The sequence below is a fragment of the Salmo salar genome, chromosome 12, assembly GCF_965601325.2.
Source record: "Salmo salar chromosome 12, fSalSal1, whole genome shotgun sequence".
Taxonomy (NCBI): Eukaryota; Metazoa; Chordata; class Actinopteri; order Salmoniformes; family Salmonidae; genus Salmo; species Salmo salar.
Genome location: NC_138302.1, coordinates 83,525,476 through 83,550,443, shown reverse-complemented (window position 1 = coordinate 83,550,443; position 24,968 = coordinate 83,525,476). Strand labels below are relative to the sequence as shown.

Here is a 24,968-nt window from a genome sequence, read left to right as displayed (position 1 = left end):
AGGAGGAAAATGCATAACACACACAGGATATAACATGCTTCGCCTCACCTTAAACAGTGTAGTCTTGGTTGGATTTAACCTGGAATTGCACTCCACCTGAAACAAGTTTAAAGAGAGTAAATTAACAAAATTCATTACATAAAGGAAGTGATATTCAACATTTAGTTCCATCATCCTACTATATATACACAGGCATGTAGAAGTGCATGATCTATAATCACAAGCCAAACAACAACCACCCTAACTAACTCACCACTGCCTCCACTGCAGGAGATGTGTCTCCAACCACCAACAGAGAAGGGCACCTGGAGGGGAAGAGGAGGTTCTGCTTGAGCATAGAAATGCATACTGCCAGTAGTGCCATTCACCCCAAACATCGGAGGCTGCTAGGTGGCTAGTAGTATTTATTTATTGTATTATTATAATAATTATTTTAAACAGGACAAATCTGAGGGGGCACGCGCCCATGTGGCCCCTATCGGCATGATGTCTCTGTATACTGCCGAAAACACAGTAAAACCAGTTGAAACTCACGTCAGTGTGTTCACTGTGTCCTCATTAAGACCAATGACTGGCCTCTCAATTTCCAGATCCCGACGACTGTTATTGTAAAAGGAGAAAAAAAGACAAGGTTAAAGCCACATTCATCCAGCCAGTAGTAGAGCCAACGACTATGGTGGGCAGGAGTGAATTCCTGCCCCCTCTCCACTCCTGCCCAGCGTACCCGTTGTAAGAGGCACAGAATAGGGCCAGGTTGTCCTGGTTGATGTCCTGGGCGATGTGAAGGCGGTAGGTCTGGACCAGCTCCTGGTTGTCTGTCAGCTCATCCTGGAGGAACACACAAGGCGTCAGAATGTGTGTGGATGGTATCATGATGTCGTCTTATATCACTTTTAAAACTATACAAATGTTCACTTTCAAACCAGGTTACCAAAGGTGAATGGAACTCCTAGTCAAAGGTGGGCAGATGCCAACCCATCATACTTACAGTGCTGAAGTGATGAGCCATCACCGTGTCCACAATGTTACTGGTCCACCCAGAGAGCTGTTGAGAAACAAAGAGGACACGGTCTATAAATAACGCATAGCTAAAGTGACAGTCTTCTGGGAGATCACAAGGATCTATGGCTTTGCATTCAGAGATGGGTGATTGGTTAGAGGACTACTGACCTTGGAGGCAGCCCAGTCGATCCATCCCTCGGCACACGGATCCACGTTGATCAGAACCAGGCCCTCTACCAGAGTAGGGTTGTTCAGCTGCAGGCAAGAGGAACAACATGTCAGTCCCCAACATGAGGTGAAGCAGTATAGGAGCATACCAGTCTTCATAAATGGTATAGTAAGGAAGGAATGATGATGATGATGAACATCTTAGGGAGATGTAGTGATTGGCATTAAAACTGCATTCAGAATGCTACAAGCTTTTGTCATTTTCAAGAAAGGCCAGATGTATCAACAGAGGCTGCTGAGATGCTAGTTACCTGAAACTACCTTTATGGAATTTGAAAATTGAATTAATTCAGAATGAGAGCAGACCTCCAGAAGAACATCCAACTATGTGACCCTTATAAATGGACTCCTAGGCCCTTGAGGTCTAGAACATTTTAAAAAGATATCTTGTTTTTCAATCTACACAAAGAGCCTCTGGGTCTGTGTTGGGGCTCTGGAGTGGGTGGGATGTGGACAGAGATGTATGGATCATATTCTAATAATAGCTTACTACATCATTAATCAGATATGAGAAAGACAATAAATGCCAAACAAATTGAAAATCCAATCATGTGTGAGTACTTATGATTGAGTATGTACAGACTACAGAGCTTCCTGTCTCCTTTCCAGAGCCCTCTCAGATGGGACAAGGAGGAGCTGAGAGTTAGCACTGGGCAGAGGATCAGCTGGTTCCCTTGGAGATTTTAAAATGCACTGCTCCCGAGGTATGACTGTGCAAAAATCTAGAATCATCAACTTCTCTGAAAGCTTGTCCTGTTTTTAAATCAAATGCAGCAACAGTTGTTACCAATCTAACTTGTTTCCATTTCATTCCAACTGATGGAATTTGAAAATCTAATTTTCCTCATTCATTCTGAATGAGAGCAGACCCCCAGAGGAACATCCAACTCTGTGATTCCTAAATCCTCCAGACTAATTCCACCCCCACGCCCCCTCCTCCATCTTTCAGTGCTCTCTCTACTCCTTCTCTACGTGCTCTTTCTGCTCTCTTGTAGAGAGAGAATTCAGCAGAGCTAAAATAAAAAAATAAAAAACAGGCATTGAGTGCAGAAAGAGGAAGAACACGAGAGGGACAGTGAGAGATCGAGAGTAAAACAAGGTGATTTCCCCCCCCCCCCTCAGAATGGCACGGTTTATAATAGACAAGAGGACTGGTGAAATGCTGCTGCATGGGTTGGATGTGAAGCACTGATGTACAGACTGACATACAACCTCTGTAATAGACCAGACTGAGAGAGACAGGAGATTTAGAAAATTCAAATGGACAGATGAGAGAGCTGCTGTCATGTAGACTTACTGCAAACCGGGATAGGATGTAGGCTCCTGCTCCCACGCCAATCCCAATCACACTGTTCACCCTGTGGACATCAGGAAATAGATCACACCATCAGCAACACCAACTTACTGGCATTCCAGTCTATCCATCACAACCTAATGAGTCAACTGGTCAATGTCCATGTCACTCACTTGAGCTGAGTCATAACCGAGGGCAGCATCTCAGACAGTTCGTCCATAGTAGGGTACTGGTACCCTGTGGGGAAGGGTGGTGCCGCCTCCTGCTGTCCAGGGGCGTCCACATGGACCACAGCAAAGTGCTGCGTGATCTCCAGCATGTCCTCAAAGTTAAACAGCGTGTTGAAGCATGACTTATCTGTACAGAGAGAGGAACAAAAAGATAGCAATGCAAACCCATTCATAAGAGATAAAGAATAAAATGCATCTAGAAACAAGATACACAAGAATGGCACAAATCTGTACATATCATACATCAAACACAGATCCATGGCATAAACCTACAAGTATTACTCATAGAAGTTATGTTACATGTTTAGAACCACACTGCATCTTAGATAATGTCTTAGATAATGTCTTAGATAATGCTACACGGGTTAATCTGCACACTCACGGTTGAGGCCGATGTCATGGTAGGTGAGGATGACTGGCCGGTTGCCCTTGGGAACGCCCCTCATGGTCACATGGAGCACGCCATGGGTAGTCTCGATATCATGCTCCTGCAGCCAATCAGAGAGAACAGATAGGTCAGGGTGATGGTAGACAGATGTAAACAGTATGGAAGTAGGGAGGGAGACATCCTGGTGGCCAGACAGATCCAATAGGCCCTTGAGGTCTAGGATATTTTAAACATTGTTTTTCCATACCCAATCTTTTTCAATCTACACAAAGAGCCTCTGGGTCTGTGTTGGGGCTCTGGAGTGGGTGGGATGTGGACAGAGATGTATGGATCATATTCTAATAATAGCTTACTACATCATTAATCAGATATGAGAAAGACAATAAATGCCAAACAAATTGAAAATCCAATCATGTGTGAGTACTTATGATTGAGTATGTACAGACTACAGAGCTTCCTGTCTCCTTTCCAGAGCCCTCTCAGATGGGACAAGGAGGAGCTGAGAGTTAGCACTGGGCAGAGGATCAGCTGGTTCCCTTGGAGATTTTAAAATGCACTGCTCCCGAGGTATGACTGTGCAAAAATCTAGAATCATCGCCTTCTCTGAAAGCTGCCACTGCAGGGAGGAGTAACCCTCCGCTATTAAAATTCAGACACTGTAACTGCCTTCATTTCTCTCTATGCCTCTCTCTGTGCGGAAATATCTTTATAAGAGACTACAGAGACTACAGCCATCCATAACATTATGATCCCAAGTCGGTGCATTAAGTTGTCAGTGTAAATGAGTCTTGGTGAGTAGGGCAAATTAGGCCCAAAAAGATGAGACAGCAATAAATTACCATCTTACTGAGCTTCATCGATATCATGACTTGAAACAGGAAGGGATGTAACACACCAAGAAAATAACAGCATCATTCCCAGGCATGCCTCCAAACGTTCTACAGACCTATCCTGGACCTTTCTAGACTCGTGACAGCAGAATCTGCTGACGTCACACACCCCAACACGGCGCAAGGTCGGCATGACTTGGGACTGCGTATCTGAGTGTGAGTGTGTGTTTAACAGCATGAGGGAGTGCTGGGCCTAGTCTCAGGGCCCAGTGGTCATCAATAATAAAGAAAGAAAGAGAGAAAGAGAGAGAGAGAGAGAGAGAGAGAGAGAGAGAGAGAGAGAGAGAGAGAGAGAGAGAGAGAGAGAGAGAGAGAGAGAGAGAAAGAGAGAGAGAGAGAGGGGAGACTCCTCTGCTCAGAATCAGGGCTGGGAATACTGCAGCAGGCACCATTTTAGAAATGAGAATGGTGGCTATCAAAGTTCCTCTGGAGATGGTGAAGGTTAAACCTTCCTGTCAAGGACAAGGCAGCAGTATCTCTGTCTGAGATCTCAATCAGACATACCAGCCATTTTCTATGCTTTAAAATGCACTAATATGAGGTTATTGTCAGATTAAGACTTCAATGAAATGACAGAGACAAGTACATGCAGTAATAATCAACCAGACACTCACAGAGTGGAGACACAAACAGCAGAACAGAAACATGAAGACACATGCAACAGGTTAATGCCTTTACTATTATCTGTTGTACATATGAACGTAGTATAAAAAATAAGAATAACTTTAAAAATTGAAACAGTCCCTTCTGTGTTGCTGCAGAAGGAGAGTTTTTAGGGTTTAAGAAGAGGATAGCAACAAGGACACAATGAGTGGGGAAACAACAATTATTCAAATAAATGGGATGAATACACACACACACACACCCAGACGCAGACTTGAACTCACACACAACACCAACACACAGACACACACACACACACAACACCAATACACACACACACACACACACACCACACACACACACACACACACACACACACACACACACACACACACACACACACACACACACACACACACACACACACACACACACACACACACACACACCCCCCCCGTCTTGGAAAACTAACCTTGTTGGGACATACAATTCAGTCCCATTCAAAATGAATTTTCCCTAACCCTAAACCTAAACCTAACTCTAACCCTTACCCTAACCTTAACCCCAAAAGCTAACCTTAACACTAACCCTGAACCTAACTCTAAACCTAATTCTAACCCTAACACTAATTCCAACTAGTAATAGCATTTGACCTTGTGGGTACTAACAAAATGTGCCCAGTTGGTAACATTTTTGTTAGTTTACTATTCTTGTGGGGACTTCTGGTCCCCAGAAGTTAAGTTAAACACATCATCTGCCTCAGATCCAGTCATCTGCCTCAGATCCAGTCATCTGCCTCAGATCCAGTCATCTACCTCAGATCCAGTCATCTGCCTCAGATCCAGTCATCTGCCTCAGATCCAGTCATCTGCCTCAGATCCAGTCATCTGCCTCAGATCCAGTCATCTACCTCAGATCCAGTCATCTACTTCAGATCCAGTCATCTACAGTATATATTAAAAAGTATGTGGACACCCCTTCAAATGAGTGGATTTGGCTATTTCTGCCACACCCGTTGCTGACATGTGTATAAAATCGAGCACACCGCCATGCAATCTCCATAGACAAACATTGGCAGTAGAATGGCCTTACTGCTCCATCATAGGATGCCACTTTTTCAACAAGTCAGTTCGTCACATTTCTGCCCTGCTAGAGCTGCCCCGGTAAACTGTAAGTGCTGTTATTGTGAAGTGAAAACGTCTAGGAGTAACAATGGCTCAGCTGCGAAGTAGTAGACCACAGAAGCTCACAGAATGGGACCGCCGAGTGCTGAAACGCATAAAAATATTCTGTCCTCGCTTACAACACTCACTACCGAGTTCCAAACTGCCTCTGGAAACAACGTCAGCACAAGAACTGTTCGTCGGGAGCTTCATGAAATGGGTTGAGCAGCCGCACACCATGTGCAATGCCAAGCGTAGGCTGGAGTGGTTTAAAGCTCGCCACCATTGGACTCTGGAGTAGTGGAAACGCGTTCTCTGGAGTGATGAATCACGCTTCACCACCTGGCAGTCCGACGGACAAATGTTGGGTTTGGCGAACGCCAGGAGAACACGACCTGCCCCAATGCATAGTGCCAACTGTAACATTTGGTGGAGGAGGAATAATGGTCTGGGGCTGTTTTTCATGGTTCGGGCCCTTAGTTCCAGTGAAGGGAGATCTTAACGCTTCAGCATTCAATTACATTCTGGACGATTCTGCACTTCCAACTTTGTGGCAACAGTTTGGGGAAGGCCCTTTCCTGTTTCAGCATGACAATGCCCTCGTGCACAAAGCGAGGTCCAAACAGAAGTGGTTTTCGAGATTGGTGTGGAAGAACTTGACTGGCCTGCACAGAGCCCTGACCTCAACCCCATCGAACACCTTTGGGATGAATTGGAACGCCAACTGCGAGCCAGGCCTAATCGCCCAACATCAGTGTCTAACCTCACTAATGCTCTTGTGGCTGAATGGAAGCAAGTCCCTGCAGCAATTTTCCAACATCTAGTGGAAAGCCTTCCCAGAAGAGTGGATGTTATAGCAGCAAAGGGGGGACCAACTCCATATTAATGCTCATGATTTTGGAATGAGATATTTGACAAGCATATGTCCACATACCTTTGGTCATGTAGTGTACCTCAGATCCTTGTCTTTGGGTAGTATTGATCTATCTAGGAGTAAGACATGCTCACACTCTGTTTTTCTTCTTCCCTTCACCTCTATCCCTTTACACACACACGCACACACACACCGCAGTTGAGCCTCAGATGCAAACAGACCTGGGGTGGGGCTGCTGGCCTGGACAGGGAGGGGGAAGAGTAGTGAGCACTGCAATGGCTGCTGCGACCCTTTTACCCTTAATTAACAACAGTGGAACTAGGCTTCTGCAATGGGGGTTTAGACAAACTTCATAGAATATGGAGGAAAATGTTAATGTGTGGTTTAGGTTTGTGTATTGTCAGAGATGGCTGATAACGATCTATAACAGATGGAGGGCTAAGCTGAGAGGTGTCTGCAGTGACATCCAGAGGAATTTGCCAAAGACGGAAACACAGTCACACAGAGAAGGAAAAGAGGGAAATAATGAGGAGAGGGAGACGGAGGAGGAGGTGAGAGGAGAGAGAGGGTGAGGATAGAGAGGGAGAGGATAGAGAGGGTGAGGAGAGAAAGGGTGAGAAGAGAGAGGGTGAGGAGAGAGAGAAGGAAAAGGTGAGGGAAAGTGAAAAGGCAGAGTAATGTGTCATGCCTCACCTTTTCCTGCCAAGGGTGTGTGTCTGTCTGTCTCAGTCACCAGATCTCAACTCAATTGAACACTTATGGGAGATTCTGGAGCGGCGCCTGAGACAGCGTTTTCCACCACCATCAACAAAGCACCAAATGATGGCATTTCTCATGGAAGAATGGTGTCGCATCCCTCCAATAGAGTCCCAGACACTTCTATGCCAAGGCGCATTGAAGCTGTTCTGGCTCATGGTGGCCCAACACCCTATTAAGACACTTTATGTTGGTGTTTCCTTTATTTTGGCAATTCAAGACCAGAGAGAGCCTGTCTATGTCATGGGGTTGAAAACAGCATTTAGCCTGGAAAGGCACTTGTGGGATATCTTTCAGACTACACATCTGTTGTTGCTATGTGGGTGAAAGATCAGTTCCTTTTCACTGTCAGACTGTTGCAGTTCATATGGATACATACACAGGGATCGCAAGGCCTGTTTAGCTGGTGTCTGTCACCACTGATCTGTACAGAGAAAATAGCTATTTTCTCTTCACGATTTGGCAAACGCAGACACAAAAAATGCAGTATGTACAGAGACGAGCACACACAGACAGACACATACCCATATTCTCCTGTATGCTCAGACTCCTGAACGCTTACGCACATTCATATTTCATGCCATTATATTGACATGCACCTACAACGCACAATAACATCTATGTTGACAACACACACATGCACAAATATACGCACTCAATCACACACAAACATGTACTCCCCAGCACACAAATTACGAACAGTCTCGACAGTAAGTGCACTCAAACACACAAATACAGTGTCCACCCGCACAAACGCCTCTCTGCACTCTGAAACGGTTCAGCTGCTTAGCTGGCTGTCAGAAGAGGCAGTTAGGCAGGCAGGTATTCTGCCAACCAGCCAGGGAGACCAGCCCCTCCCATAGAGCCAGGGTCTCTCTACCCAGACCCTGACCCAGCCCCGTGAAACTAAACCCAGCGAGGTGTGTCAGTCAGACGCACTCACCACTGCATTCCCAGAGCATGCGATCTGGTCCAGGTCCAGAATGGCTGACATGTTTCCCAGGCAGGAGAGGACTGTGTGCTGCTGGGAGCTTTAAAGATCTCCACAATGAGGGCGGGAGAGAGGGAGGGAGGCAGCGCAGGAGGGAGAGTGAGAGAGCAAGAGAGAGAGAGGGAGAGAGAGAAAGAGAGAGAGAGCGAGAGAGAGAGTGAGCGCAAGACTGTAATGGGGAGTTAGAGAGACTAACTGCACCAGCTAGACCAGCAAGAGGGAAAGGGGATAGTGACAGAAAGGGTGAATATTTTTTATAAGAGTGGGAGGGATGGAAAAGATGCAGAGCGAGAGGACGGAAGATAGAAGGAGAGACAGAGTGAGTGAGACTGCAGTTTGCGCTTGGTAAGCACAGCGCATCCGTGCTTCCAGGGCTGTGTACCAGTTATTCTAATTGGATTTCAGCAGGTCAGGTGGGCAGAATGGGGACGAGCTAGAGGAGAACAGGGGAGAGGGATGGGGGATGGATGGATTGATGGAGAGAGAGAGAGAAAGACAGAGAGAGAGAGAGAGAGAGAGAGAGAGAGAGAGAGAGAGAGAGAGAGAGAGAGAGAGAGAGAGAGAGAAAGAGAAAGAGAGAAGAGAGAAGAGAGAAAGAGAGAAAGAGAGAGAGAGCGAGAGAGAGAAAGGAGAGAAAGGAGAGAGGAGAGGGTATTAAGTGGAGGCATGCAGGCAGCCCAAGAGGCAAGCAGCACTCTGACGTCACAGAGAGAGAGTGGTGCTGTAGAAGGGATGCTGACTTTGACGATTGACCACTTCCTTCCAGTGCATTCTGCATCAGCTCAGCAGCAGCAGCGCTCTGAAATCAATGTCTGATCCTGATTCAATTTGTGGGCTAGAATTGGATTAAACACTGTACCTGTCATCAATGAGCAACCAGGCTAATCATATGAAGATAAAATAATATCTTCTTGTTGCAGAGTGAAAACTCAAATGGCAGTGGCAGTGAAACATCAAATTGCTGAAGCTATTTTGGGCTCTGAGGGAAGAAGGTCTGCATTGAATATCAATATGATCTCAGGCTTCTAATGCACCAATATGATTTTGTAACATCACATTGTCCAGTAAGAAGGCATTCAGTAATTATTTTGCTCAATAACAACTCTGCAATGAACCAGCTGTGACCCCATGGTCATCCAAAGAACCATCACCATGATGGGCTGCAAAAGAGACATTTGTATCCAAAAGAGATTGACAAATGTCTATATTACACTGTAATAACAATCCATGTTGCTCTAAATCACGTCTACGAGTGAGTGTGCGTGTATGCATGCATTCACTGGAATCAGTATATGTGAGAGAGTGGTGCATACAGCGATACACAGATCATTCTCTGTAAGCGTCTCTCCTTCTCTATCAAACCTGATAACCTTTTTTTATTTTATTTCACCTTTATTTAACCAGGTAGGACAGTTGAGAACAAGTTCTCATTTACAACTGCGACCTGGCCAAGATAAAGCAAAGCAGTGCGACAAAAACAACAACACAGAGTTACACATAAAAAAACGTACAGTCAATAACACAATAGAAAAATCTATGTACAGTGTGTGCAAATGTAGAAGATTAGGCAGGTAATAATTACAATTTAGCATTAACACTGCAGCGATAGATGTGCAGATGATGATGTGCAAGTAGAGATACTGGTGTGCAAAAGAGCAAGAAGATAAATAACAATATGGGGATGAGGTAGTTGGGTGTGCTATTTACAGATTGGCTGTGTACAGGTGCAGTGATCGGTAAGCTGCTCTGACAGATGATGCTTAAAGTTAGTTAAGTCTCCAGCTTCAGTGATTTTTGCAATTCGTTCCAGTCACTGGCAGCAGAGAACTGGAAGGAAAGGCGTGTTGGCTTTGGTGATGACCAGAGAAATATACCTGCTGGAGCGCGTGCTATGGGTGGGTGTTGCTATGGTGACCAGTTAGATGAGATAAGGCGGGGCTTTACCTAGCAAAGACTTATAGATGACCTGGAGCCAGTGGGTTTGGCAACGAATATGTGGCGAGGGCCAGCCAACGAGAGCATACAGGTCGCAGTGGTGGGTAGTGTATGGGGCTTTGGTGACAAAACGGATGGCACTGTGATAGACTACATCCAGTTTGCTGAGTAGAGTGTTGGAGGCTATTTTGTAAAATCGTCGAAGTCAAGGATCAGTAGGATAGTCAATTTTACGAGGGTATGTTTGGCAGCATGAGTGAAGGAGGCTTTGTTGCGAAATAGGAAGCCAATTCTAGATTTAATTTTTTATTGGAGATGCTTAATGTGTGTCTGGAAGGAGAGTTTACAATCTAACCAGACACCTAGGTATTTGTAGTTCTCCACATATTCTAAGTCAGAACCGTCCAGAGTAGTGATGCTAGCAATTGGTTGAAAAGCATGTATTTCATTTTACTAGCATTTAAAAGCAGTTGGAGGCCACGGAAGGAGTGTTGTATGGCATTGAAGCTTGTTTGGAGGTTTGTTAACACAGTGTCCAAAGAAGGGCCAGATGTATGCAGAATGGTGTCGTCTGCGTAGAAGTGGACTAGAGAATCACCAGCAGCAAGAGCGACATCATTGATGTATACAGAGAAAAGAGTCGGCCCAAGAATTGAACCCTGTGGCACCTCCATAGAGACTGCCAGAGATCCGGACAACAGGCCCTCCGATTTGACACACTGAACTCTATCTGAGAAGTAGTTGGTGAACCAGGCCAGGCAGTCATTTGAGAAACCAAGGCTATTGAATCTGCTGATAAGAATGCGGTGATTGACAGAGTCGAAAGCCTTGGCCAGGTTGATGAAGGCGGCTGCACAGTACTGTCTTTTATCGATGGCGGTTATGATATCATTTAGGACCTTGAGTGTGGCTGAGGTGCACCCATGACCAGCTCGGAAACCAGATTGCATAGTGGAGAAGGTACGGTGGGATTCGAAATGGTCGGTGATCTGTTTGTTAACTTGGCTTTCAAAGATTTTATAAAGGCAGGGCAGGATGGATATAGATCTATAACAGTTTGGGTCTAGAGTGTCTTCCCCTTTGAAGAGGGGGATGACCGCGGCAGCTTTCCAATCTTTGGGGATCTCAGAAAATGCGCAAGTGGGCAAGTTGCTGCAGGGGGTGCAGAGCTGTTGGCCGGGGTAGCCAGGTGGAAAGCATGGCCAGCTGTAGACAAATGCTTATTGAAATTCTCGATTATCATGGATTTATCGGTGGTGACAGTGTTTCCTAGCCTCAGTGCAGTGGGCAGTTGGGAGGAGGTGCTCTTATTCGCCATGGACTTTACAGTGTCCCAAAACTTTTTGGAATTAGTGCTACAGGATGCAAATTTCTGTTTGAAAAAGCTATCCTTAGCTTTCCTAACTGACTGTGGATATTGGTTCCTGACTTCCCTGAAAAGTTGCATATCGCAGGGGCTATTCGATGCTAATGCAGAACGCCACAGGATGTTTTTGTGCTGGCCAAGGGCAGTCAAGTCTGGGGTGAACCAAGGGCTATATCTGTTCTTAGTTCTACATTTTTTGAAGGGGCATGCTTATTTAAGATGATGAAGAAAGCACAATTAAAGAGCAACCAGGCATCCTCTACTGACAGGATGAGGTCAATATCCTTCCAGGATACCCGGGCCAGGTCGATTAGAAAGGCCTGCTTGCTGAAGTGTTTTAGGGAGCGTTTGAAGATGATGAGTATGGTCATTTGACTGCAGACCCATTACGGACGCAGGGAATGAGGCAGTGATCGCTGAGATCCTGGTTGAAGATAGCAGAGGTCTATTTAGAGGGCAAGTTGGTCAGGAAGATATCTAAGAGGGTGCCCATGGTTACAGATTTAGTGTTGTACCTGGTAGGTTCCTTGATAATTTGTGTGAGATTGAGGGCATCTAGCTTATATTGTAGGACGGCCGGGGTGTTAAGCATATCCCAGTTTAGGTCACCTAACAGTATGAACTCTGAAGATAGATGGGTGGCAATCAATTCACATATGGTGTCCAGGGCACAGCTGGGGGCTGAAGGGGGTCTATAACAAGCGGCAACGGTGAGAGACTTGTTTCTGGAAAAGTGGATTTTTAAAAGTAGAAGCTCGAACTGTTTGGGCACAGACCTGGATAGTATGACAGAACTCTGCAGGCTATCTCTGCAGTAGATTGCAACTCTGCCCCCTTTGGCAGTTCAATCTTGTCGGAAAATGTTGTAGTTGGGGATGGAAATTTCAGGATTTTGGTGGCCTTCCTAAGCCAGGATTCAGACACGGTTAGGACATCAGGGTTGGCAGAGTGTGCTAAAGAAGTGAATAAAACTTAAAAGCTTATGGAGGAGGCTTCTGATGTTAACATGCATGAAACCAAGGCTTTTACGGTTACAGCAGTCAACAAATAACAGCGCCTGGGGAATGGGAGTGGTGCTGGGGGCTGCAGGGCCTGGGTTAACCTCTACATCACCAGAGGAACAGAAGAGGAGTAGGATAAGGGTACGGCTAAAGGCTATAAGAACTGGTCGTCTAGTGCATTCGGAACAGAGAGTAAAAGGAGCATATTTCTGGGCGTGAAAGAAAAGATTCAAGGCATAATGTACAGACAAGGGTATGGTAGGATGAATACAATGGAGGTAAACCTAAGCATTGAGTAACGATGAGAGAGGTTTTGTCTCTAGAGGCACCAGTTAAGCGAGGTGAGGTCACCACATGTGTGGGGGGGTGGGACAAAAGGGCTGTCTAAGGCATACTGGGCAGGGCGTTGGGCTCTACAGTGAAATAAGACAATAATCACTAACCAAAACAGCAATAGGCAAGGCATATTGACATTAGGGAGAGGCATGTGTAGCCGAGTGATCATAGGGTTCAGAGAGTAGCAATAGGTGAATCAGGGAGCCGATTCAGTAGTCGCAACTACGCTAAGCGAGCTGGAGACACGGCGATTCAGACAGCTAGCAGATGGGCCTTCGACGATGTCACAACGGAAGAGCCTGTTGAAACCACCTCGGACGATTACGTTGGCAGACCAGTCGTGATGGATCGGCGGGGCTCCGTGTTGGCAGTAAAGGGTCCAGGCCAATTGGCAAAAGAGGTATTGTAGCCCAAGAATTAACTGGTGGACCTCTTCGGCTAGCCGGGAGATGGGCCTAGCTCGAGGCTAGCTCAAGGCTAACTGGTGCTTGCTTCAGGACAGAGACGTTAGCCAGGAGTAGCCACTCGGATTGCAGCTAGCCAGCTGTGATGATCCGGTGGAAAGGTTCAGAGCTTGCGATAGGAATCCGTAGATGTGGTAGAGAAAAAGCAGTCCGATATGCTCTGGGTTGATATCGCGCTGTGCAGACTGGCAGGTATTGACCGAGCTGAGGCTGGCTGGTCTCCGAATTAACGGTGAAGACCGCTAGCAGTGGCTAACTGACTACTAGCTAGTAGCTAGTTAGCTGGCTAACTGCTGATGGGGATTCCGGTTCTAAAGTATAAAAATAGCAGATCCGTACCACATTGGGTGAGGCTGGTTGCAGGAGACTATATTCAGTCCGTAGATGGAAAGTGAGATTAAAATATTTATGAAAAAAACGAGGAAAACTATATTTACACGGGATAGGATGGGACAAGACAAAACACACGTCCGACTGCTACGCCATCTTGGAATTTTGATTCTTCATACACAGTTCCAGTCAAATGTTTGGACACACCTACTCATTCAAGGGTTTTTCTTTAATTTTACTATTTTCTACATTGTAGAATAATAGTGAAGACATCAAAACTATGAAATTACACATTTGGAATCAAGTAGTAACCAAAAAAGTGTTAAATAAATCAAAATATATTTCAGATTCTTCAAAATAGCCACCCTTTGCCTTGGTGAAAGCTTTGCACACGCTTGGCATTCTCTCAACCAGCTTCATGAGGTAGTCACCTAGAATGCATTTCAATTAACAGGTGTTGTTAAAAGTTAATTTGTGGAATTTCTTTCCTTCTTAATGCGTTTGAGCCAATCAGTTGTGTTGTGACAAGGTGGGGGTGGTATACAGAAGATAGTCCTATTTGGTAAAAGACCAAGTCCATATTACGGCAAGAACAGCTCAAATAAACAAAGAGAAACCACAGTCCATGGTTACTTTAAGACATGAAGGTCAGTCAATACGGAACATTTCAAGAACTTTGAACGTTTCTTCAAGTGCAGTCACAAATACCATCAAGCGCTATGATGAAACTGGCTCTCACGAGGACCGCCACAGGAAAAGAAGACCCAGAGTTACCTCTGCTGCAGAGGATAAGTTCATTAGAGTTACCAGCCTCAGTAATTGCAGCCCAAATAAATGCTTTGCAGAGTTCAAGTAACAGACACATGTCAACATCAACTGTTCAGAGACAGCGTGAATCAGGCCTTCATGGTTGAATTGCTGCAAAGAAACCACTACTAAAGGACACCAATAAGAAGAAGAGACTTAATTGGGCCAAGAAACACGAGCAATGGACATTAGACCGGTGGAAATCTGTCCATTGGTCTGAGGAGTCCAAATTTGAGATTTTTTGTTCTAACCGCCTTGTCTTTGTGAGACACAGAGTAGGTAAACGGATGATCCCTGTGGTTCTCACCATGAAGCATGGAGGAGGAGGTGTGATGTGTGGGAGTGCTTTGCTGGTGACACTGTCAGTTATTTATTCAGAATTCAAGGCACACTTAACCAGCATGGATACCACAGCATTCTGCAGCGATACGCCATCACATCTGGTTTGCGCTTAGTGGGACTATAATTTGTTTTCAACAGGACAATAACCCAACACACGTCCAGGCTGTGTAAGGACTATTTGACCAAGAAGGAGAGTGATGGAGTGCTGCATCAGATGACTGGCCTCCACAATTACCCGACCTCAACCCAATTGAGATGGTTTGGGATGAGTTGGACCGCAGCGTGAAGGAAAAGCATCCAACAAGTGCTCAGCATATGTGGGAACTCCTTCAAGACTGTTGGAAAAGCGTTCCAGGTGAAGCTGGTTGAGAGAATGCCAAGAGTGTGCAAATCGGTCATCAAAGCAAAGTGTGGCTACTTTGAAGAATATAAAATATATTTTTATTTGTTTAACACTTTTTTGGTTACTACATGATTCCATGTGTTATTTCATAGTTTTGATGTCTTCACTATTATTCTACAACGTAGAAAATAGTACAAATATAGAAAAACCCTTGAATGAGTAGGTGTCCAAACTTTTGACTGGTACTGCCTCGCATCTCGCTCTTAGGAAATTTTGCAGTATTTTGTTTTTTTCTGTATTATTTCTTGCATTGTTAGCCCAGAATTTTTTGTGTGTTATTACATACAGCCGAGAAGAACTATTGGATATCAGAGTGGCGGTAACTCACCAGCACTACTAGCATTATAACCAGGAATAAGACTTTCCCGAAGCGGATCCTTTGTTTGCACCCTTTGTTTGATTCCATTTTGCTCCTCCCTTCCTATAGGCAGAAACTCAAACAGGAAGTACCTGTGCTAAGGACTATCCAACGCTGGTCTGACCAATCGGAATCCATACTTCAAGATTGTTTTGATCACGCAGACTGGGATATGTTCCGGTTAGCTTCAAAGAATAACATCAACGTATATACTGACACGGTGACTGAGTTTATCAGGAAGTGAATAGGAGATGTTGTACCCACTGTGACTATTAAAACCTACCCTAACCAGAAACCGTGGAAAGGTAGCAACATTCGTGCAAAACTGAAAGTACGAACCACAGCATTTAACCACGGCAAGGTGACTGGGAATATGGCAGAATACAAACAGTGTAGTTATTTCCTCAGCAGGGCAATCAAACAGGCAAAACATCAGTATAGAGACAAAGTGGAGTCGCAATTAAATGGCTGGTTTTCCTTTTGTAGTTTGTGATTGTCTGTAGACCCTGCCACATACGTCATGTGGCAGGGTCTACAGACAATCACGAACTACAAAAGGAAAACCAGCCATATCGTGAACACCGACGTCTTGCTTCCAGATAAGCTAAACACATTCTTCGCCCGCTTTGAGAATAACACAGTGCCACCGACACGGCCTGCTACCAAGGACTGTGGGCTCTCCTTCTCCGTGGCCAATGTGTGTAAGACATTTAAGCATGTTAATGATCGCAAGGCTGCCGGCCCAGACAACATCCCTAGCCGCGTCCTCAGAGCATGAGCAGACCAGCTAGCTGGTGTGTTTACGGACATATTCAATCTCACCCTATCCCAGTCTGCTGTCCCCACATGCTTCAAGATGGCCACCATTGTTCCTGTACCCAAGAAAGCAAAGGTAACTGACCTAAATGCCCCGTAGCACTCACTTCTGTCATCATGATGTGCTTTCAGAGACTAGTCAAGGATCATATCACCTCTACCTTATCTGTCACCCTAGACCCACTTCAATTTGCTTACTACTTCAATAGATCCACAGACGATGCAATCGCCATCACATTGCACACTGCCCTATCCCATCTGGATAAGAGGAATACCTATGTAAGAATGCTGTTCATTGACTATAGCTCAGCATTCAACACAATAGTATCCTCCATGCTCATCATCAAGCTCGAGGCCCTGGGTCTGAACCCTGCCCTGTGCAACTGGGTCCAGGACTTCCTGACGGGCCGCCCCCAGGTGGTGAAGGTAGGAAACAACACCTCCACTTCGCTGATCCTCAACACTTGGGCCCCACAAGGATGCGTGCTCAGCCCCCTCCTGTACTCCCTGTTCACCCATGACTGCGTGGCCAAGCACGCCTCCAACTCAATCATCAAGTTTGCAGACGACACAACAGTAGTAGGCTTGATTACCAACAATGACGAGACAGCCTACAGGGAGGAGGTGAGGGCTCTGGGAGTGTGGTGCCAGGAAAATAACCACTCAATGTCAACAAAACAAAGGAGATGATTGTGGACTTCAGGAAACAGCAGAAGGAGCATCCCGCTATCCACGTAGATAGGACCGCAGTGGAGAAGGTGGAACGCTTCAAGTTCCTCGGCGTACACATCACTGACAAACTGAAATGGTCCACCCACACAGACAGTGTGGTGAAGAAGGCGCAACAGCACCTCTTCAACCTCAAGAGGCTGAAGAAATTTGGCTTGGCATCTAAAACCCTCACAACATTTTACAGATGCGCAATTGAGAGCATCCTATCAGGCTGTATCACCGCTTGGTGGTGCAGTCTGCCCAACGCATCACCGTGGGCAAACTACCTGCCCTCCAGGACACCTACAGCACCTGATGTCACAGGAAGGCCAAAAAGATCATCAAGGACAACAACCAACCAAGCCACTGCCTGTTCACCCCGCTATCATCCAGAAGGCGAGGTCAGTACAGGTGCATCAAAGCTGGGACAGAGAGACTGAAAACAGCTTCCATCTCAAGGCCATCAGACTGTTAAATAGCCATCACTAGCACATAGAGGCTGCTGCCTATATACATAGACTTGAAATCACTGGCCACTTTAATAAACGGAACACTAGCCACTTTAATAATGTTTACATTTCTTGCATTACTCATCTCATATGTATATACAGTCGTGGCCAAAAGTTTTGAGAATGACACAAATATTAATTTCCACAAAGTTTGCTGCTTCAGTGTCTTTAGATATTTTTGTCAGATGTTACTATGGAATACTGTAGTATAATTACAAGCATTTCGTAAGTGTCAAAGGCTTTTATTGACAATTACATGAAGTTGATGCAAAGAGTCAATATTTGCAGTGTTGACCCTTCTTTTTCAAGACCTCTGCAATCCACCCTGTCATGTGTCAATTAACTTCCGGCCACATCCTGACTGATGGCAGCCCATTCTTGCATAATCAATGCTTGGAATTTGTCAGAATTTGTGGGTTTTTGTTTGTCCACCCGCCTCTTGAAGATTGACCACAAGTTCTCAATGAGATTAAGGTCTGGGGAGTTTCCTGGCCATGGACCCAAAATATTGATGTTGTGTTCCCTGAGCCACTTAGTTATCCCTTTTGCCTTATGGCAAGGTGCTCCATCATGCTGGAAAAGGCATTGTTCGTCACCAAACTGTTCCTGGATGGTTGGGAGAAGTTGCTCTCGGAGGATGTGTTGGTACCATTCTTTATTCATGACTGTGTTCTTAGGCATAATTATGAGTGAGCTCACTCCCTTGGCTGAGAAGTAACCCCACACATGAATGGTCTCTGGATGCTTTACTGTTGGCATGACACAGGACTGATGGTAGCGCTCACCTTGTCTTCTCCGGACAAGCTTTATTCCGGATGTCACGTCCTGGCCAGTATAAGGGTTAATTGTTATTGTAGTTTGGTCAGGACGTGGCAGAGGGTATTTGGTTTATGTGGTTCGGGGTGGTGTTTTTTCAAAAAGGGCATTTGATTTAAGTATTCCGGGGTTTTTGGGCACTGTTCCTTGTTTACGTATTTCTATGTTATTCTAGCTGGTTGTATGTCTATGTTTGGTTAATTGGGGTGGACTTCCAATTGAAGGCAGCTGTGTGGTGTTGCCTTTGATTGGAAGTCCTATATTAGTTGGGGGTGTTTGTCTGTGTATTTGTGGGAGATTGTTTCTTGTCTAGCATGTATGAGCCTGAGAAGACTGTCGGTATATCTTGAGTTCGTTTTGTTGTTTTTGTGTTCATTTTGATTTAATAAATGTTCAAAATGAACAAACACAGTCCTGCTGCATTTTGGTCCTCCTTCACCGACGAAAACCGTGACACCGGATGCCCCAAACAATCGGAAAGGGGATTCATCAGAGAAAATGACTTTACCCCAGTCCTCAGCAGTCCAATCCCTGTTCCTTTTGCAGAACATCAGTCTGTCCCTGATGTTTTTCCTGGAGAGAAGTGGCTTCTTTGCTGCCCTTCTTGACACCAGGTCATCCTCCAAAAGTCTTCGCCTCACTGTGCGTGCAGATGCTCTCACACCTGCCTGCTGCCATTCCTGAGCAAGCTCTGTACTGGTGGTGCCCCGATTCCGCAGCTGAATCAACTTTAGGAGACGGTCCTGGCGCTTGCTGGACTTTCTTGGGTGCTCTGAAGCCTTCTTCACAACAATTGAACCACTCTCCTTGAAGTTCTTGATGATCCGATAAATGGTTGATTTAGGTGCAATCTTACTGGCAGCAATATCCTTGCCTGTGAAGCCCTTTTTGTGCAAAGCAATGATGACGGCACGTGTTTCCTTGCAGGTAACCATGGTTGACAGAGGAAGAACAATGATTCCAAGCACCACCCTCCTTTTGAAGCTTCCAGACTGTTATTCGACCTCAATCAGCATGACAGAGTGATCTCCAGCCTTGTCCTCGTCAACACTCACACCTGTGTTAACGAGAGAATCACTGACATGATGTCAGCTGGTCCTTTTGTGGCAGGGCTGAAATGCAGTGGAAATGTTTTTTGGGATTCAGTTCATTTGCATGGCAAAGAGGGACTTTGCAATGAATTGCAATTCATCTGATCACTATTCATAACATTCTGGAGTATATGCAAATTGCCATCATACAAACTGAGGCAGCAGACTTTGTGAAAACTAATATTTGTGTCATTCTCAAAACTTTTGGCCACGACTGTACTGTATTCTATTATTATTCTACTGTATCTTAGCCTATGCCGCTCTGACATTGCTCTTCCATATATATTCTTAATTACATTCCTTTACTTAGATTTGTGTGTATTGGGTATATGTTGTGAAATTGTTAGATATTACTTGTTAGATATTACTGCACTGACGGAGATAGAAAAACTGTCACGGTCGTCGTAAGAACTGGACCAAGGTGCAGCGTACGTAGCATTCCACATCTTTATTATAAAGTGAAACTACAGCAAATACAAATAAATAAACGAACAAACGAAACGTGACATTCTGGAGTGCTCAAACAAAACAAGATCCCACAAAACACAGTCGGGAAATGGCTGCCTAAATATGATCCCCAATCAGAGACAACGATAAACAGCTGCCTCTGATTGGGAACCATACCAGGCCAACATAGAAATAGAACAACCTAGATTACCCACCCTAGTCACACCCCGACCTAACCAATATAGAGAATAAAAGGCTCTCCTGACTCAATAGGTGAGGGTCTGGGTGGGCATGTGGCGTTGGTGGCGGCTCCGGTGCAGGTCGTAACCCCCGCCCTGACCCCGGATCCGGGCCATGGCGCTGGGCTGAACGTCGTGCCTGGACTGGGCACAGGCGCAGAAGAGGGCTCCGGCCATGGAGCTGGGTTGGACACCGTGCCTGGACTGGGCATTGGCGCAGAGAAGGGCTCCGGCCCTGGAGCTGGGTTGGACGCCGTGCCTGGACTGGGCATCGGCACAGAGGAAGGCTCCGGCCATGGAGCTGGGTTGAACGCCGCGCCCGGACTAGGCACCGGCGCAGAGGAAGGCTCCGGCCTTGGAGATGGACTGGATGCCTTCCTGGACTGGGCACCGGCGCAAAGGAGGGCTCCGGCCTGTGGACCGTCGTAGGAGGTTCCGGACTGTGGACCGTCGCAGGAGGTTCCGGACTGTGGACCGTCGTAGGAGGTTCTGGACTGTGGACCGTCGTAGGAGGTTCCGGAGTGTGGACCGTCGTAGGAGGTTCCGGACTGTGGACCGTTGTAGGAGGTTCCGGACTGTGGACCGTTGTAGGAGGTTCCGGACTGTGAACCGTCGCCGGAAGCTCTGGACTGTGAACCGTCGCCAGAAGCTCTGGACTGTGAACCGTCGCCGGAAGCTCTGGACTGGGAACCGTCGCCGGAAGCTCTGGACTTGGGACCGTCGCCGGAAGCTCTGGACCGGGGACCGTTGCCGGAAGCTCTGGACTGGGGACCGTTGCCAGAAGCTCTGCACTGTTGATGCGCACTGGAGGCCTAGTGCGTGGAGCCGGTACAGGTGGCACTGGACTGGTGACACGCACTTCAGCCCACTGGAGGCCTGATGCATGGGACCGGCACAGGTTGCACCGGACTGGTGACACGCTCTTCAGGGCGAGTGCGAGGAGCAGGCACAGGACATGCTGGACTGGGGGGGCGCACTGGAGGCCTGATGCGTGGGACCGGCACAGATTGCACCGGACTGGTGACACGCTCTTCAGGGCGAGTGCGAGGAGCTGGCACAGGACGTACTGGGCTGTGGAGGCGCACTGGAGACCTGGTGCGTAGGGCCGGCACAAATCTTACCGGAACGATGACATACTTCGCACGGCGAGTGCGGGGAGCTGGCACAGGACGTCCTGGGCTGTGGAGGCGCACTGGAGACTTGGTGCGTAGAGCCAGCACAAATTGTATCGGATAAATGATACGCTCCTCAAGGGGGAGTGCGGAGAGCTGGCACAGGACGTACAGGGCTGTGGAGGCGTACTGGAGACCTGGTGCGTGGAGCTGGCACAGTTTTTACCAGAGTGCTAGCACGCTCCTCAGGACGAGTACGGAGAGCTGGCATCAAACAGATAACACGCTCCTTAGGGCGAATGTCGTGCATCATACCCCAACACAACAACTCTCTAATTTCTCTCCTCCAATTTCTCCTTCAACTCACTGACGGTCTCTGACTCTCTCCATTTACTCTCCTCCAATTTCTCCCTCTTCTCCCAGATTGGCTCTGATTCGCTTCTCGGCTCCACCGACCACCCCGCATGCCCCCCCCCCCCCCCCACACATTTTTGTTGGGGGGGCTGTCCTTTGGGCTTTCCTTGTGGCTGCGAACCCCGGCGTCGTCGCTGTCCTCCCTTATCTCCTTGCATCTGCTTCCAAGGAAGGCTTTCGTGTCCCTCCATGATTTCCTCCCATGTCCAGGATGTCTTCTCCTCTTTGATCTCCTCCCAAGCCCAGGATACCTTCTCCTCCTGGGCACACTGCTTGGTCCTATTGTGGTGGGATCTTCTGTCACGGTCGTCGTAAGAACTGGACCAAGGCGCAGGGTACGTAGCGTTCCACATCTTTATTATAAAGTGCAACTTCAGCAAATACAAAACAATAAACGAACAAACGAAAAGTGACGTTCTGGAGTGCTCACAGGCAACTACACATAAACAAAACAAGATCCCACAAAACACAGTCGGGAAATGGTCAGGGCGTGACAAACACAAGCATTTCGCTACAACCGCAATAACATCTGCTAAAGACATGTATGTGACCAATAACATTTTATTAGATTTTTAGATTTTATTTGATTTACTGTATGTTCTCGTCTCTATGCGAGTTTCCCACTAGCAATTACTAGTTGGAGGGGCGTTCAAGTGGATTTTTCCCAGTTCTATGCTCGTATTTACGAATTTACGAGATGTTATGAATGCAACATAACAGATTGATCTTGCTGGCCAAATGGGCTGAGTTTACCCGTGGAGACCAAAAGGACGTACAAAATATAGAATGGATTGAGTGGGCGGAGCAGCAAACTCAGTGTATGTTCTATTGGTCATACAGTGTGAACTCCACCGACTGTCACGTGGAGCGGAACAGATGAACCCAAGAGCAGATTCAGACGAGGAGACTGGGATGAGGTAACCAAGGTATTTATTGAAACACGGGGAGAAGATTGAGTGCTGGCCAGGGGAAGCTCGGGCGGATTGTTGGAAACCATGTGTGGAGGCTGAGGCTGGAGCGAGAGGTGTGGGGACAGGGTAAGCAGGTCCGGAGGGGAATCCAAGGGAGCGTAGAGTGGAGAATCCAGGACAGACTAGTAGGACTGATGAGAAGTCGGACTGGAAACAGGGACCAGAGTCAGAGCGGGCAGAACTGTAGCGGAGAGGAAAACAGGGTCAGGCAACGGAAATCAGGCACAACAGGAACAAATGGCTAGAAACATGGACGGACTGGGCAGAAATTATGATCTGGCAGTGTGGAAATGGCAGGACTGAGTATTTGTAGAGGTCTTGATTATGGAACAGCTTGCAGCTGGTGGGGCAGCAGATCAAGGAGACACCGGATGAGCTCTGCTCTAACTCCAGCACACCTGTCTCCGCCCACACAATCACACACATACACAGAGAGAGAGGGAGAGAGCACTGTGGGAGTGGCAGCAGATCAAGGAGACACCGGATGAGCACTAGAGGGCGTGGCAAGAGCAGATGTGACACCGACAGTGCCAGGCGAGCTGGGTGGAGCACTGCTATTCCAGCTGCTCTGTCTTCATCTGACTACGTTTTCTCTCATAGTCCAAGTGCATCTGGTCGTCATGGTGGCAGAGTGCTACTCACTTCTCCTAACTGGAGATTTTCTCTTCTCACTTGTCCACTCAAGCTTTACATTATTGTCATTAATCGCCCACCAGGTGCCCTTGGATAGTTCCTCAATGAGCTTAACACCTTGATAAGCTCATTTCCTGACGAGAGCTCACCGCTCTTCATACTTGGCAACTTCAGCCTCCCAACGTCTGCCTTCGATGAATTGCTTTCCAACTCTCTCTTTCCCCGCCTTGCCTCTGATCAATACTTTGTTTCCTTTTCTGACTCCCTTTCCTCCTACCCTACCCAGATGGTCATGCACCGTCGCAATCTTCACTCTCTCCCTCCCACTACTCTTTCCTCTTCTATCCTATCATCTCGCCCTTCCGCTAAATCCTTCTCCTTCCTGTCTCCTGATTCTGCGTCTTCGACCCTACTCTCCTCCCTTTCCACATCCTATGACTCGCACTGTCCCCTTTCCTCCAGGCCGGCTCAGCCCTCCCCTCCTTCTCCGTGGCTGAGTGACTCATTGCGAACTTACAGAACAGGACTTCGGGCAGCTGAACGAACATTTTGGAAAACTATACTTCCGGGGGGACCTATCATCCTTTCACTCCCTCCTCTCTACCTTCTCTTCCTCTGTATTCACTACTTTCTATCACTCTAAATGTCATACCTTCTACCTCTAACCCTAGGAAACTCTTTTCCACCTTCTCCTTCATCCTTAATCCCCCTCCCTCCTCTCTCTCTGCAGATGACTTTGCCAACCACTTTGAAAAGAAGGTTGACGACATCCACTCCTCATTCAATCAGCCTATTGAGTCCATTGGTCCCACTCACACAGAAGTACCCTATGCCTTGACCTCTTTTTGCCCGCTCTCTCCAGATGAAATCCTGTGACTAGTGAGGTCTGGCCGCCCAACAACCTGCCTGCTCGACTCCAATTCCTCACTTCCCTCATCAACTCTTCCCTGACCAATGGCTGCGTCCCCTCTGACTTCCAAATGGCCCGAGTCGCTCCCTCCTCAAAAAACCTAATTTGACGTAAAAAATGATAGACCTGTTTCCCTTCTTTCTTTCCAAAACACTTGAGCATGATGTCTCTGATCAAGTCTCACGTTATCTCTCTCAGGACAATCTTCTTGAACCTAACCAGTCAGGCTTCAATACGGGTCACTCAACCAAGACTGCTCTACTCTGTGTCACAGAGGTTCTCCGCACTGCCAATGCTGACTCTCTCTCCTCTGTACTCATCCTCCTAGATCTATACGCTGTCTTCGACACAGTGAACCATCAAATCTTTCTCTCCACCCTCTCAGGGCTAGACATCTCATGCTCTGCACACTCTTGGCTTGCATTCTACCTGGCGGGCCGCTCCTACCAGGTGACGTGGAGAGGATCTGTGTCACATACTCTCACTACTGGTGTCCCCCAGGGCTCGGTTCTAGGCCCTCTCCTCTTCTCTCTATAGA

General features: G+C 46.9%; 1 protein-coding gene across 3 annotated transcripts in view; it reads right to left on the bottom strand.

Annotated features, from left to right (window-relative positions):
• Positions 1-24,968, bottom strand: part of LOC106565784 (protein NDRG3) — a 57,183-nt gene that overhangs the window by 7,851 nt on the left and 24,364 nt on the right. For 2 of the 3 annotated variants that reach the window (XM_014133296.3, XM_014133298.3), the window contains exons 4-12: positions 3,137-3,242; positions 2,698-2,881; positions 2,528-2,588; positions 1,171-1,257; positions 989-1,045; positions 725-828; positions 535-600; positions 254-305; positions 49-96 (exon numbers count right to left, since the gene is read on the bottom strand). In XM_014133296.3, coding sequence (XP_013988771.2) covers positions 49-96; positions 254-305; positions 535-600; positions 725-828; positions 989-1,045; positions 1,171-1,257; positions 2,528-2,588; positions 2,698-2,881; positions 3,137-3,242 — 765 coding nt within the window. Of the gene's footprint in view, positions 1-48; positions 97-253; positions 306-534; positions 601-724; positions 829-988; positions 1,046-1,170; positions 1,258-2,527; positions 2,589-2,697; positions 2,882-3,136; positions 3,243-8,371; positions 8,590-24,968 lie in introns of those variants that run through there. The other variant, XM_014133297.3, reaches the window with a different exon arrangement.